A 14,643-nucleotide genomic window follows, 5' to 3' on the forward strand; every position below is an offset into this window, starting at 1 on the left:
TTTCACTGAACCATCTTCCTATCATGAAGCTTCTAAATATTCTCACTGGAAACGAGCCATGGAAGAAGAGATTTCTGCTCTTCATCAAAATAAATCTTGGGAGTTAGTTCCTCCTAAACCTCACATGAACATTATTGATAATAAATGGATTTACAAAGTGAAACAAAGATCGGATGGTAACATTGAAAGGTTTAAAGCGAGATTGGTAGCTCGTGGTTTTCATCAACAACAGGGACTTGATTATAGTGAGACATTCAGTCCAGTGGTTCGTCCAGCAACTATACGAAGTGTTCTTACTCTAGCTGTTAACAATGACTGGCCTGTGAGACAACTAGATGTAAAGAATGCGTTTCTAAATGGAGATTTGAAAGAAGAGGTGTTTATGACACAACCACAGGGGTTTCAAAATCAAGATCATCCAACTCATGTTTGTCGATTGAAGAAGGCGATTTATGGTCTGAAACAGGCCCCTAGGGCATGTCACTCCAAATTCACATCTTCTTTACTTAATTTGGGGTTTCGACAGTCTATCTCTGATCCCTCAATGTATTATCGGAGAAATTCTAACTCATTTATAGTTATTCTGTTATATGTTGATGATATTTTGGTGACAGGGTTCTCAGATTTGGAGGTCGATCATATTATCTCTCATCTCCATCAACGTTTTAAGCTCACTGATTTGGGAAGGTTGACGTATTTTTTAGGCATGGAGGTTCATCGTTCCTCGGATTCGATTGTTATCACTCAGAAGAAGTATATTCATGATCTCCTTTGTCGTTTTGGCCTTCGTGATTCCAAACCAACATCAACACCGGCGATATCAGGCTCCAAATTATCTTCCAATGATGGTGATCCGATCCCTGATCCTACAACTTACAGAAGTCTCGTCGGAGCCCTACAATATCTGAATCTTACTCGACCAGATATCACATACTCCGTCAATCAAGTGTCAAAATTCATGAAAGCTCCGACTAATGTTCATCTAATGGCGGCAAAAAGGATTCTTCGTTATCTGAAAGGTACCATTTCCGATGGTCTTACACTTCGCCGCTCGTCGTCATTACAACTTCGAGCTTACGCCGATGCTGACTGGGCAGGGTCTTACACTCAGCCAGCTGTGTCTCGTTCCTCCACTGAGGCCGAGTTCAGGGCCGTGGCCCACACTACAGCTGACGTCACCTGGATAAAGAATTCTTCTTCGAACTTGGATTCCCACTAGAGGCACCTCCGGTCATCTTCTGTGATAACATCAGCGCCACATACCTTGCTGTTAACCCAGTCCTTCATTCTCGGACAAAGCATGCTGCGATTGATTTTCACTTTGTCCGAGAACAGGTTACTAATGGAAGATTAAGGGTACATTATATCAGTGGAGAAGACAATGTTGCTGACATGTTTACAAAAGGCCTGTCAACCACAAGATTTCTCATGTTGAAGAACAAGCTTTCACTTTGCCACCGGCGTTCAGCTTGAGGGGGGGTATAAGTGTATAAGTGTATTTGGTCATTTTAAACTTTCTCAAGGGTCTTTTTGTCTTTTCACTTTTGTAAACTTTATCTATATAATGAAATCAGATAGCCCCGATTAGGGCACCTTGACCAATACTTCTACAAGTATATTTGGAGCAAAAGTATCAAGATTACTCCATAAGTAAAGCAGTCCACTCAGCTTCATATATCATCAAATAAAGCAGAATAAAGACAATTCATAGTTGAAATAATAGATTCATAAATACTTTTCTAAATTTTATATACAATTATAAACAAGTTCACTGTATATATGAAGTTATCAAGTCAAATACTAATTCTCTCGCTGGTATTTTAGGTAGAGGTATATAACATCGCTAATAGTTAAGAGAACTCGAGAGGGTGTTGTTCTTTTCCATTTTTTTTTTTACTTTTCTTTTTCCTTTTTTTTATCAACGGTAAAAAAAAACATACCTCGGACGAACTGTATGTAGCCAGACAGAGAAAGTTGTACACTCTTCACAATGATCGAAAAAAGCATTACTACTCAAAATCCTGTACCACTCTTGTCAGCTGATGTCTGGAACTCACCACCTTTCCTAAGCAAGGATTCTTTCATCTCTTTATAATTCTGAAATTCTTTCAATGCTTCAGCCGTTGTCTTCAATAACAGAAGCCCAGAGGAAGCTTTTAGATTGGTAACAGAAGCAGGAACTTGAATCCCTCCTCTTACACCATGTTCTAATGATTCACGAGGGTTATGAACGATTTCTCTCCGAGTTTCAGGTCTGGAGAATGGAGACAACTTTGAGATATCTTGACGAAGTGGTGGAGCTGTGTTTAATATCTCGACAAGAGCACCAACAGCAGCATCCTTGGATTTCTTGGTTGCAAGTCCCTGAAACAGTTCAGGCCTGCAATGGAAGTAGTGAGTCGAACATTTTTCAGGAAAAGACAATGAATGTTGACTTTATATTTTTTACCATTAATTAACACAAGGAAAAAAAATGTGAGAAATGAAACTCAAAAAGAAAACAAAAAAAGATGAAAGTAAATCAGATAGTAGCATATTTCTTGCTTGACTACGAGGATTTTCTAACAAGTCCAGGAGAGGTATAGGTTTTGGATATTGTAAACGAAGTGACAAGACAAAAATTGGGAAAAATAACAATATGCAGACCAATGTTACCTGAAAGGGATGACCTTTGGTACATGTATGTTAAGGTATTAATTCTTTGGTAAATTGTCCTAAGACGAATTTAAGTTGAGAACTCTTAATATCACTCTGCTTTGGTGCATAGCGGCTCTTACACAGTTACACTCTTCAACTGTCTAACATATAAATTTTATACGTACAAACACAAAAATACTTTGGAGTTCTTATCAATAGGACTTAACTAACTAGTTACAGTTTGGAGTGCATTAACTAGTTAAAGTTAAAACTTAAATGATCATCACAAAACCAATGCATCTTCCATTTCCCTTGTCTTCCAAACTGCTTCCCCTTGCAAAGCTTGATATACCACTCAACTTACCATGAATGTCAGATGGGTGTTCATCTCTAAGCAGTACGACTCGGATTCGGCTCGGCCAAGGTCCGAGTCAGGGGGCGAGTCAACCGAGTCACTCGGCCGAGTCAGTCCGAGTCAATATGTCAGGTTCCTGTTTCATGAGTTTGCTGCCCCGGGCTTCCCTGTCTTTTGTCTAGTGTTTACTACCCATAAGTAGTTACTAATTTATGTATATAATATGATTAACATGATAATTCATAATATAATCAAGTTCAAACTTCAAAAATCAACAGTAAATTACCAGTAGAGTTGGGAACACCTAAATAACCACTCTAGTAGACTCATACTCTAATAGTAATAACTATTAAGTAGAACCAAAAACTCGTGGACTTAGTAGACTAATTTTCTATTGCAGTAACTAAAGTATAGAACTAAATAACTAGAATATCAAAAACAGCATTCGGATTTGACAAATAAAGGGCAAAACATCATAACCGAGTCAGACCCGAGTCATACCCGAGTCATACCCGAGTCATAACCGAGCCACCCGAGTCACTCGGGCTAACCCTAGACTCGGAAACTCGGTCACACTCGGATCGGTGTATGTCCGAGTCCGAGCCGAGTCACTCGGCTGACTCGGCCGAGTCGTACTGCTTAGGACTTCATCTTCCCCATATTCTACTTGAATATCATTATCAACACAATCATCTTCTAGGGATTTGCATCCTCTAATCTCATAAATATCATATATATATATATGTGTGTGTGTGTGTGTGTGTGTGTGTGTGTGTGTGTGTGTATGTGTGTGTAGCACAATGCCCTTGCATATTGTTTTCTTTGTCAAATGTCAATTTTGATCCTTTTTCATTCTAAAATGTTTCAGATGCAAAATGCAATAAGTAAAAACGTTGCTACTTCTTTTACTTGATTTGAACTCTTCCTACTTGTACCCTTTGTGTCGATGTACTGAGATATCAGTGATTATAAAGTTAAGGTCTTAAAGCAAATCCAAGAATGTAACCATGTAATTGTTGTTCAGCCTAAGAAGTACAAATTTCTATAGCTGGGAGCACTTGCGACATGAACTTATTGCATATTTATCCATTCATTCATCCCCATCTCTGTAACCAGTACAATCTAGCGTTCCGCTTTCTCTCAAATGAACTTATTGCACCCACGCTTAGAAGATATTTATGAACAAACTTAAGTGGTTTAATACTCTATATTAAAGAGCAAGCTGTTTTCAACACAAGAAAATCAAAACGCATACGAAGTGTTTGTTAGGCAGTTATCAACCAGAATTCTATTTGCATACATAAAGACTTGTTGCATTTCTAGTTCTTTATTTCTATATTACATATTTGACGAGTAAATTTCAACTTTTAATAAAAACTAGTGTCACGTATATAATAACTCTATTAAAATATAAACCACAAAAAAAAGCAAGTGATGGTACTAGTATAATACATAAACTAACGCAGGAAGTATACCAAAAAACTTATAATAGTAAATGATAGTTCCAAAATCATACCCTGGGCGTGGATCAGTTACATCATCCTGCTCAACAGCAAATGGGCATGCAAAATCCAAATAGTCAAACATATCTTGCGATGGTAACCTGCTGGAACGCCTAGAAAAACAATTTTTTGGTGTAATGCTGGAAGATATCTCCATCACATGAAGATTTCCAGCCTCATTTTTCACAAATGAGTTTGTCTGCAAGAAAGGGAAAAGAAGCAGGAAGCAGGAAGCAAGTGAGCAATATGCTACTGAGAGATATGAATATTAGCAAACTACACAATATAGAACTATCATGACCATGGTAGTATAGGAAACAAAATACAATACCTTATCTAGTTCTAAGTGAGGCGAAACATCCATAGGTCTAGTCTTACTTTTAACATCTTTTGTCTTTATAGGACCTGGTCCTGTTCCTCTGGGAGGAGATAGTGGTAAGACATTACTGAGCGCAGCCGGGCTCCGAGATGGTATGCTGAGTGGAGCACTTTCAGAGCGTAAGAGAGCTTTTGACGAGTGAACGGCGTTAAAATGGTTTGGTGGCGATGGAGAAGGAGAAGCAGAGAACATAGGTGAAGGCCAAAACTCATCAAAGCTACTATTTTTAGTAGCCAAAGATGCATTGCTAGACCGTGGAGTTTCAAGCGGGTGGGATGGTATGCTCAATGGTGGGAGACAATGAAAATTTGGATTTGAAACAACAAACCGTGAACCCGAATAAGTTGGTGAAGGTGATGGAGACACTGGAGGTGCATAACCTCTGTAAGTGTCATAACTCCAACTATGCCGCCTTTCAAAGGACCCAGGAGAAGACGACCCTTGAGACCTGAATCGCGTAAGAGGAAGCGAAGTTAACCTCCGAAGAGGATCCGTTGTCGGGCTTCCGACATAATCCGGTATGAAATGTGGGGACATGGGTGTCATAGGTTCCGAATTCACATCAGATAGTCTTGGACAATATGACACAAACAAGCAAAGCCTTCCACAAGAAGTGTCTACGGGGGTGAAACCAAATTGCTGCATATCTAAATCCTCTCTACGAGTAAACGGCTCAACGAAGGAAGATACTCTATGAGCTAGGGTATATTCGAGAATTTGGCCTGACGAATTAAGGTCTCGGAATAATTTGTATGCAGGTAAGAGCTTCACAGTCAGATATAAAGATCTTAACAATATAATGGATTTCTTATATAATGAGCTAGAGCTATACCCACCACTTCTCTTATTCCCAGAACTAGAATCCTTACTCTTCCTACTTTCATATTGAACAACCCATCTCTCAATTATTCTCTCTCTATTCATCTCATCCTTCCCAGAATCCCAACAATCTGAAGAAAATCTCTCTTTTGAATCAAGATTTCTAACAAGACCAGTATTAGGAGAAGTGGGTAATGAGTCAAAATTAACAGGCCTCTGGATAAGAATCACATCAACAACCATTGGTTCAAAATTGCTGTGATGCCAAAGATCAAGATTTTCTAAAGCTTCAGGGCATTCTCTAAGTGCTAAATTGAACCATTTATCTCTTGGTCTAATACTTGAAGATGAAGATGCAGATGAAGATGGAGAAGATAAAGTTTGTTCTCCACAGTAATTTCGAGAAGACCCACAAGGAGACCTTGATTCCAATATTATATGAAGACTTTTTGCAAAGAACTCAGTTATGATTTGTTCAATTTTTGCAGGTTCAGTATGATGATGATTACTGTGTGATGATGATGATGAAGACGATGCCATATTTCTCTCTCTCTCTATTGAAAAAAAAATAAACTTAAAAATCCATCATAAAAGAAATAAAATCTTAACTAGATAGAGAAATAACTTCAAACAACAATCAGCGTAATAGAATCTAAGAGGATTTACTAATTTAGTAAAGTTATTAGGACTTGAAATAATGAAGAGAATACAGTACAGTGGGAGACGAACCGGTTGGGATTATACTTGCAAGTATCAAAATTGGAAGAACCCTAAACAGATTGTTTTGGGAATTTGAGTTTAGGATACGAAGAAGAGTTCAAGAGTTTCAGGGAGAGCGAGGAGAGGAAAAAAAAAAGTTGGATACTGACGTTTTTATGTGGACTGATCCGACTTTTGAGTGACCTTTTGGGTGGTTTATGAGTATTTTTTTTTTTTTTTTTGTTTTTTTGGAAATTGACTACCATCTATGAGACTACGACCGTCATTACATTGGCATTGAGACATCAAAGATGTGATAAGCACGAAATTGCCGAATTCAAATTATTACAAAGAACGGACCTATAGCCCAACTAAACTATGGCAACCAACCACCTCCTCTGGGAATCGAACCTGGGACCTCCAGGATTTTGGAGTTTATGTCAACATTAGACCACTTGGGAAACCAATTGTTGACATTCTTTTTGTTGACAAACGAGAAAAAAAACAGCAACAACATTCGAAGAAAAATAGAAAATAGGGGTATGACTGCCAAGTTTTAGCTTTCTGATGTCGTCTTGCCCATTTTGCTAGCTTGTCTGCTTTGGTATTGTCTTTTCTCGGAATGTAAGAGAAAATGATTCCTTTGAAACGTGCCATTTGTTGTCGAATCTTCGTCACATGTGCTAAGGATTGCCATTGAATCTTGTTGTTGGGGTTATGAAGGTGATATATGAAGTTGCAGTTGTTGCTTCGATGTGTATGTATTCCAATTGTTGGTATGTTGCCCAGCTGACGCTCTGTGGAATTGCTTTAGCTTCACATTCTTCTGCATTTCTGCCTATGGTTGTATATGTCAAGGCTTTGATAAAATCTTAGAGTCATAGACTATACTTCCGATACCTGCTATGTCTGATGGTGTTGTGAAGGATGCATCCGCGTTGATTTTAATATAGGGTTCAATGGGAATGGACCAATTATCTGAATGTTTCAAAGTGCTATTACGACTCTAAATCTTATTGATAGTTGGCATTTCTGTTATCTATTGAATCGTTTGCTGAGGGGTAGTCATTGTTTCTCGAAAGCATTTGTTACATCTAGCCTTCCAAATGAACCAAAAATGTTAGCAAAAAATCTAGTTTGTGTAGGGTCTAATGTTTTCCACGTGATTATCCAGTCTTCCACAGAACTAATGGCATCTGTTCCTATAGCAAAGTTAAGTCAAATGATTTTGGCGTATGAGTAGTGCAAATGACATGTTCTTTTGTTTCTGTTTGGTTACAGAAGTCACAAGTATACTGTTGTCCGATGTATTTGCCAATTTTGTTTTTGACTGGTAGGCTATTGGTACAACATTTCCATAGAAATAGTTTGATACGGGCTGTGGTTTCAATGTTCCATATAAAGAACCACTTCGGGACCGTACCTGTTAGGTCAGTTTGGTTTTCTCTAATACTAGGGTATATCCCGTGACCTAGGGCACAGACACTTGTATCAATCAAATGTTACGAAATTTATTGTTATATTTTATTGAGAGAGAGATTTTTATTAGTTATTATTTTTTTGTTTGTTTTCTCTTAAATTAGTTATTATTTTATTGAGAAAGAGATTTTAATTTCTTTTTTTTTTACCTTGAAATTTATTTTGTTTCTTTTTACTTAAATTAGTTATTTTATTTCTAAGAAGGAAAAAATTATTGTTTTTTAAATAGGTAACTTTATTTCTACGGAGGACTATATTTTAAATTTTGAGGACTTCTAGACAATATCCTTTATAAAAAAGGATGTTTGTCCCAGTAAAAAAAGAAATCAAAATCTCCCTCTCTCAATAAAATAATTAATTTAAGAAAAAAATGAAATAAAAGAAAATAAACAATATAGTTAGCAATAATAAATATGGAAAGTCGTCAAATTTGATTGATACAACGATTCGTCCCTAGGGCACGGGATATACCCTAGATTCCTTCGTAATTTTATTGTTATGTTATGGATACCCTCATTTTTTTGTATTTTTTTTTGTTTCCTTTTCCTTAAATTAGTTATTATTTTATTGAGAGAGAGAGAGATTTTAATTTTTTTTAACTCTAGAAATTTATTTTGTTTCTTTTTTTCTTAAATTAGTTATTTTATTTCTATGAAGGATACGGTTATTATTTTTTAAATAGGTAACTTTATCTCTACGAAGGACTATATTTTAAATTTTGAGAAGGACTTTTAGACAATATCCTTTATTAAATAAGGGTGTTTGTCCCAATCAGCGTTTTCCCTTCTGTTTTATTATATAGATATCTGTACATGGAGTTGATAGTCTAGTTTACTGATTTCGTCAAGGGGCATCTGATTGTGTCCGTTCCGTTTTCTTGCAAATTCAGAGTACGAATAATATTGCAAATCTGAGGGTTAAACATAGCATTAATCATCGTCTCTACCCGTTGGTTGTTATTAATCAGTTGCCACCCACGTAAGATTTGAGTTAGTGTGGTTGATGAGGGGAGGTGGATGTCCTGGTATCCAGTAGTCAGTTCAGATGTTCATGTTGGTACATTTTTGGACATCCCATAACATCAGATTACTGATAGTGCTAATGTTTTTGCAGATATTTTTATAAATCCAGGAGTGGCTAGGTTTGGGAGGGCCAGGACGAGGAGTATTAGGAAAATATTTAACTTTCAAAATATTAAACCACGGGGTCCCCTGCTCCATGAGGAGTCCTCCAAGCTAGTTTTCCGAGGAAAGCTTGGTTATCAATAGTAAGAAGGCGGGAGCCTAGACCGCCAAGATTTTTGGGGAGACAGATTTTGGACCAATTAATCGTGTAGATGGTTTTGATTATCCCCACAAAAATGACCTTTGGACGGTCTCAATGCGCTTACTAATTCCTTTGGGAAGGGCAAAGCATTGCATTTGGTATCGGGGAACGACCATAGCTATAGTCGATAAGACGATTGTACGACCAGCTTGGGATAAGAGGTTGGTGTGCCACTTGGCGAGTTTGAGTTGGATTTGGTTGAGAATGGAGGAGAAGGATTGAATTTTTTTGACCCCAATAAACAGGTTGGTGCCAAGATATTTATCAGACAAGGAAGTATTTTGGACTTGGAGATTACGGATCAACATACACTTGAATTTGGGATGGGCGTTTTTGGAGAAGAAAATGGTAGATTTGGCGCAGTTGATAATTTGGCCAGAGGCCTTGTAAAAGTTGTTAAGAATCTTCTTGAGGTTGTAGATGTTGTCTAACGAGTTAAGACAAAAAATAATGCAATCACCAGCAAATAAGAGATGCTTGATTTGCATGTTGGAGTGAGGTATGGGAAACCCAATAAAAGGTATTTGGGCCATAATTTGTTTCCAAGAGACGACAAAGGCCTCCATAGCCAAAGTAAAGAGGAAGAAGGAGAGGGGGTCGCCTTGGTGGATGCCTCTGTTAACATTAAAACTAGGCCAGGGACGTTCGTTGATGAGGACAGACAACCATGGATGAGGTAGTGAGGCAAGCTTGGATCATAGAGATCCAGTGATGAGAAAAGCCCAACTTAGACATGATAGTCTCAAGGATCCACTCGATACGGTCGAAGGCTTTGGACATGTCGAGCTTTAAACAAAAGTAACTTTTAGCTCCTCGTTTCTTTTTGAAATAGTAGATGATCTCTTGGCTTATGATTATATTATCCGGGATCTGACGCCCAAGGACATGGGCTACTTAGAGGGGGGAGATTATCGAGTAGAGAAGGGGTTTGAGTTTATTGGCAAGGATTTTGGTGATGATTTTACAAGTGGTGTTGAGCAAGCTAATGGGTTTGTAATCTGACAGTGATTGAGGGGTTTTAGTTTTTGGTATGAGGCAGATGTGAGTGTGGTTTGTTCGCTCCTGAAGTTGAGTTGTGGTGAAGAAATTATTAACCAAAGTTAACACATCCGTGTGTACCGTGTCCCAGTTGGTCTGGTAGAAGTGGGGATGGTATCCATTTGGAGCCGAGGTCGCATCGACTTTGAGGTCAAAAGCGGCTTTTTTTATTTCCTCGTAAAGCGGCACCGCCGTGAGAAGCTGGTTGGTGTGATCAGAGATTTGATGTTGGAAGAGATTGAAGATATCACTTGGAATTTGAGAGCCCACAGACGCGAAGATCGTTTGAAGATGGGTGGTGAAGATATTGGCAATGGTGCTCATATCCGTGGTCCAGTTATCTTGCGAATCTCTGATTGACATAATTTTGTTTTTGCGATTTCTGTTGATGGCCAAAGAGTGAAGTATTTGGTTTTGCGATCGCCCATAGTGATGGCCTGGTTCCTGGATTTTCTTTCCAAAGACTCTTGTTTGTGATAGAGATCTTCGTGGTTTTTGTTGATGTTAGTGTAACTGTTGTGGTTGGTGGTGGTTTAGAGAGTGTGGGTAAGGGATTTAATTTGGGTATTTAAGTGCCCAAAGACCTCTTTGTTCCATTTGGACACTTTGATGGCCAGGGAGTTAAGTTTGAATTGGATATGGGCATAGTATTAAACTAGTTGTTATAGATGAATCACGCACAATCGGGGTGAGACATCCAAGTTCTAACAAATTTAAAGGGTTTCGGATTTAACGAGGTGCCAGAAGCATTGTTGGTGAGTAGTATTGGGTTATGGTCGGAACCCACTCTAGGAAGATGGGTGCCATTGGAACGGGGATAGGCATGAAGCAAGTTATGGTTGGCCAAGGCCCTGTCCAGACGTTCATGGATAAGGTTACCCTTAAATTGTTTGTTGGTCGAGGTGCAGGGCTGGCTAGTAAAGCTCAGATCTTTAAGGCCCATGGTTTCAATGATTTTATTAATCTAGAGGGAAGGGCTTCTCTACCTTTGAGTTTGTTACTAGGGCCTAATATATAGTTAGGGTCACCAATGACGGCCCACGGGTCCGTGATGTAGTGGTCGAGCTTCGTCAGTTTTTTCCAAGTGCCCATCTTCTTAGATTTATATGGGCTACCATGGAAGCCCGTGAAAACAAATTGACTATGGTTACGGATGTGGGTGCCTTTAGCGTGTAATCATATTGTGATCCACAAGGGTAATATCCTTATGTAAGGCCTTATTCCAGAATAGGGCCAGGCTCCCAGCTTGTTAATCGAATCCACCACATAGGTATCGTAATGTTGATGCAGACTAAGGATTTTCCTAAGATTAATTTGGATGTTCTTCGTCTCCGAGAGGAAGAGAATGTTGGAGTTATGATTCTTAATCGGAGTCCAAAGGTATTTCCGGTTCAGGTAGTTGTTGTGAGGGTAAGAAAACGGGGGTCAAGAAGTTAAGTGGACCGGGCCCTTGACCGGAAGTCGGACCTTCACCTGTTAATATTTTTGCGAGCCAAATAACACACGCGACCGTAAGATCCCTAGGACACCGGATGGTGTCTGCCTAAGGGGGCTCTGAGGGTCAAGTCAGCAAGCTTGCAAGAGAATTAGTAAGTACGTGGATATCAACCCTGGAATGTTACCTTTGGTTGGATAATGGTCGGAGTTTGGGTACAGCTCGTAGAATGGCCGGTGCTCGACCTCTACGGATAGACTGACTTGTTTGAAGAAAGGTTATGATAATACCGATGATGCACAAAATGTCCAGACGTTGACTAACGTCTGAAGAGTCAAGATCAGACCTAAAGTCTACTGGGTCAACCTGGCTTAAGGTGGCAGGACAGCTGAGCCCTTGATGGTCCACCGAATATTCCCCTAACTGGGAGGTCGGCCAGAAGAAACCAGCCCTGCAAAATGCCCTTGGCATGGACAGATCAGTCCTGGGGTCTTCAAATGAGTAAGGGGGGTCCACACAGGTTCAGCCAGTGTCTTACGCCCAGAATTGGGGAGGCAGCAGCGCCAAGCGACCTACCGACTTAATCCCGAAACTTCTGGAAAGATCTCAGTCGGCTACACATCTCGAAGTATTTAAGCCAGTTTGGACTCCAAGTATCTAAAGGAGGAAACTTCTCCTTTAGAGTCTATCACACCGGTAAGATATCTACGAAGAATCCTTGAACTTAGGAACTTCAGGTAAGGGCACACTATATCGAGAGCTATGAACATTACTTGACAACAGGTTTTGGACAGGACCAAGTGAAGGCCGGCGAGATGATCACCTTACCCGTACTCATTGGAGAAGGCACGACTAGCAGGGAAATGATGCTGAATTTCGTGATCATCGACAAGCTGCATGCATACAACATCATCTTGGGAAGAAATTTCTTGTGAGAATCAGGAGCTATAATATCAAATGAACCATCTGATGATGAAATTCTCAATCCCGGGAACAAGCCGTGTGGCATAGTAAAAGAAGACCAGGCAATGGCCAGAGAGTGTTACGTAGTCTCGGCCCGACACTGCAGAAGAAAGGCAACAATTTCAGCCCCCCACGGACGAAAAAACAAGTCTCTAATCGCGAACACGCGATAGACACGCAAGAATAAATCCGCGCAGGTCACCATCTCATCTCCCCTTTTATTCTTTTTATTTTATCCCAAATATATCACTGCGAATGAAGCCGTTAGGCAGGAGAAGTAGCGCTACAAGCTACATATTTTATTAATAAAACAAAATATTTTAGCAAAAAGGCGACGCTACAAAAGGAGGAGTCCTAGTTAAAATCACTTTGCTTCGACAGAACAGGTAGCTCTGGTAGCGAAGGCAACGACCAGAAGCCTCAAGGAGCAGTTCTAGTTAAACTGAAACTTTACTCGAGTAAAACTGACCCCTCACCAAGGTCCCAAGGAGAAGTCCTAGTTAAACTGACCGTGCTCAAGCCGACAACTTAGGCAGCTCTAGTAGCTAAGGCAACGACCAGAAACCTTACAAGGAGAAGTCCTAGTTAACCGACAACCCTGGCGAAGGTGACCGGGGGTATAAGGAGAAGTCCTTGCGAAACTAGTCGTGCTTAAGCAGACAAAACAACCCTAGTAGCAAAAGCAACGACCGGGGGTACAGGAGGAGTCCCGACGAAAAATGCTCAAGCCAACGAAACCAGCCTTGGTAGCGAAAGCAACGACCAAGGGTCCAAGGAGAAATCCTAGCTAAACTTGTTGTGCTCAAGCCACCGAAACCAGCCCTGGTAGCGAAAGCAACGACCAGGGGTCCAAGGAGAAGTCCTAGCTAAACTAGTTGCGCTCAAGCCAAAGAAACCAGCCCTGGTAGCGAAAGCAACGACCAAGGGCTTAAGTAGAAGTCCTAGCTAAACTATTTGAGTTCAAGCCAACAAAAACCATCCCTGGGAGCAATGACAATGATCAGAGGCAAAGTCCAGACCCGAAAAACATTCAAAGCGTTGTAGCTACGCTAATTTAGGTTCTATTTTGCAGAGGGAATTAGTAAGCCTTGGTCATGCTAAAATAAGTCTAAATTATTATTTTTGCAGGAGCGATCATTCGGAGCATGCGTAGTGAGATAGGAAAATTGCATTAGTAAGTCTAGGGATATATTAACATCAGTCTGTGAGATCTCTTGTGCATCATTTAACAAAGGAGTGGCGGGAGCAAATAAAAGCAAGAGTAGAGTCAACAACCAAATAAGATCCCAACATAAACAGTGAAAATACGAAGCCAAACATAGAAAGAAGAACAAGGAAACAAAACGAATCAAAGCTCCTCTTCAGAAGGAGGAGGGTCAGGAAGATCATTAGGATTGGGCTGAGGAACAGAGTAAGTAGAGCCTTCATCAGAATCGTCATCCACTTGAACCACAAAAGCAGCTTCCTCACTATCCCACTCGTCGTCGCTAAAGGGGAAGTCTTCTCTGGAACCCCGGTCAGCGGCAACCGCGTTAACGAACATGGCCACCCTATCTCTATCAATATGCCGCAGGAGGACAAAGTATTTGGGAGAATAGAAACGCCGAGCTGCCTCCCAGACAACATGGAACCCCAACTTGCTTTGCTTCCTCATAATGGCAGAAAACTCGTCTCCACATTTGAAGGTCGCCACTACCTTTGCCTGGTTCAACTAAGAAAGTTCAAAAGTGTTACGTCGAGAGTCTTTAAGGGCAGCCCTGTCTTTCTCCCTTCAAAGTTCTTAGGCAACTTCCTTCTCCTTAAGGGCCTCGAGTTGTTTCTCCAGAGCAGAAACGCGAGCAGCAGACTGGGAAGATTGAAGGTTAGCACCAACTTGAGATTAATTGTTCCGCTGCTAGCTTCCAGGAGTCTCGGTCAGCAACAACAATTTTCAAATCATTTGTCAAAATCTCTGCCTCCGCCTTATAAGAAAGGGCCTCTCTTTCAGCCTGGGAAAGCTGAGCTTTCCAGA

At 40.1% G+C, this 14,643-nt stretch overlaps 1 protein-coding gene across 2 annotated transcripts; it reads right to left on the reverse strand.

Moving 5' to 3' along the window:
• Window positions 1-1,708: 1,708 nt before the first annotated feature.
• Window positions 1,709-6,582, reverse strand: LOC147530950 (Autophagy-related protein 13). Of its 2 annotated transcripts, XM_086648663.1 has the most exons (4): window positions 6,422-6,582; window positions 4,826-6,246; window positions 4,509-4,693; window positions 1,709-2,380 (listed from the first exon to the last, which is right to left on the reverse strand). In XM_086648663.1, the coding sequence occupies exons 2-4, from the start codon at window positions 6,230-6,232 to the stop codon at window positions 2,014-2,016; spliced, it is 1,959 nt and encodes a 652-aa protein (XP_086504789.1). In that variant the 5' UTR covers window positions 6,233-6,246; window positions 6,422-6,582; the 3' UTR covers window positions 1,709-2,013. The 2 variants fall into 2 exon arrangements, with proteins under 2 accessions (XP_086504789.1, XP_086504790.1); XM_086648664.1 differs by lacking the exon at window positions 6,422-6,582 and having other exon boundaries at window positions 4,826-6,270.
• Window positions 6,583-14,643: the final 8,061 nt, after the last annotated feature.

This window comes from Eschscholzia californica, unplaced genomic scaffold (assembly GCF_041429995.1).
Source record: "Eschscholzia californica isolate CP2 unplaced genomic scaffold, dmEscCali1.0.p SCAF_6, whole genome shotgun sequence".
NCBI lineage: Eukaryota > Viridiplantae > Streptophyta > Magnoliopsida > Ranunculales > Papaveraceae > Eschscholzia > Eschscholzia californica.

Coding starts and splice junctions, on each gene's coding strand:
- LOC147530950 (XM_086648663.1), bottom strand. CDS start 6,232: ATGGCATCGTCTTCATCATCATCATCACACAGTAATCATCATCATACT. Junction 4,694..4,825: donor CTCACTTAGAACTAGATAAG/GTATTGTATTTT, acceptor CCTTTCTTGCAG/ACAAACTCATTTGTGAAAAA. Junction 2,381..4,508: donor GTAACTGATCCACGCCCAGG/GTATGATTTTGG, acceptor CTTCCATTGCAG/GCCTGAACTGTTTCAGGGAC.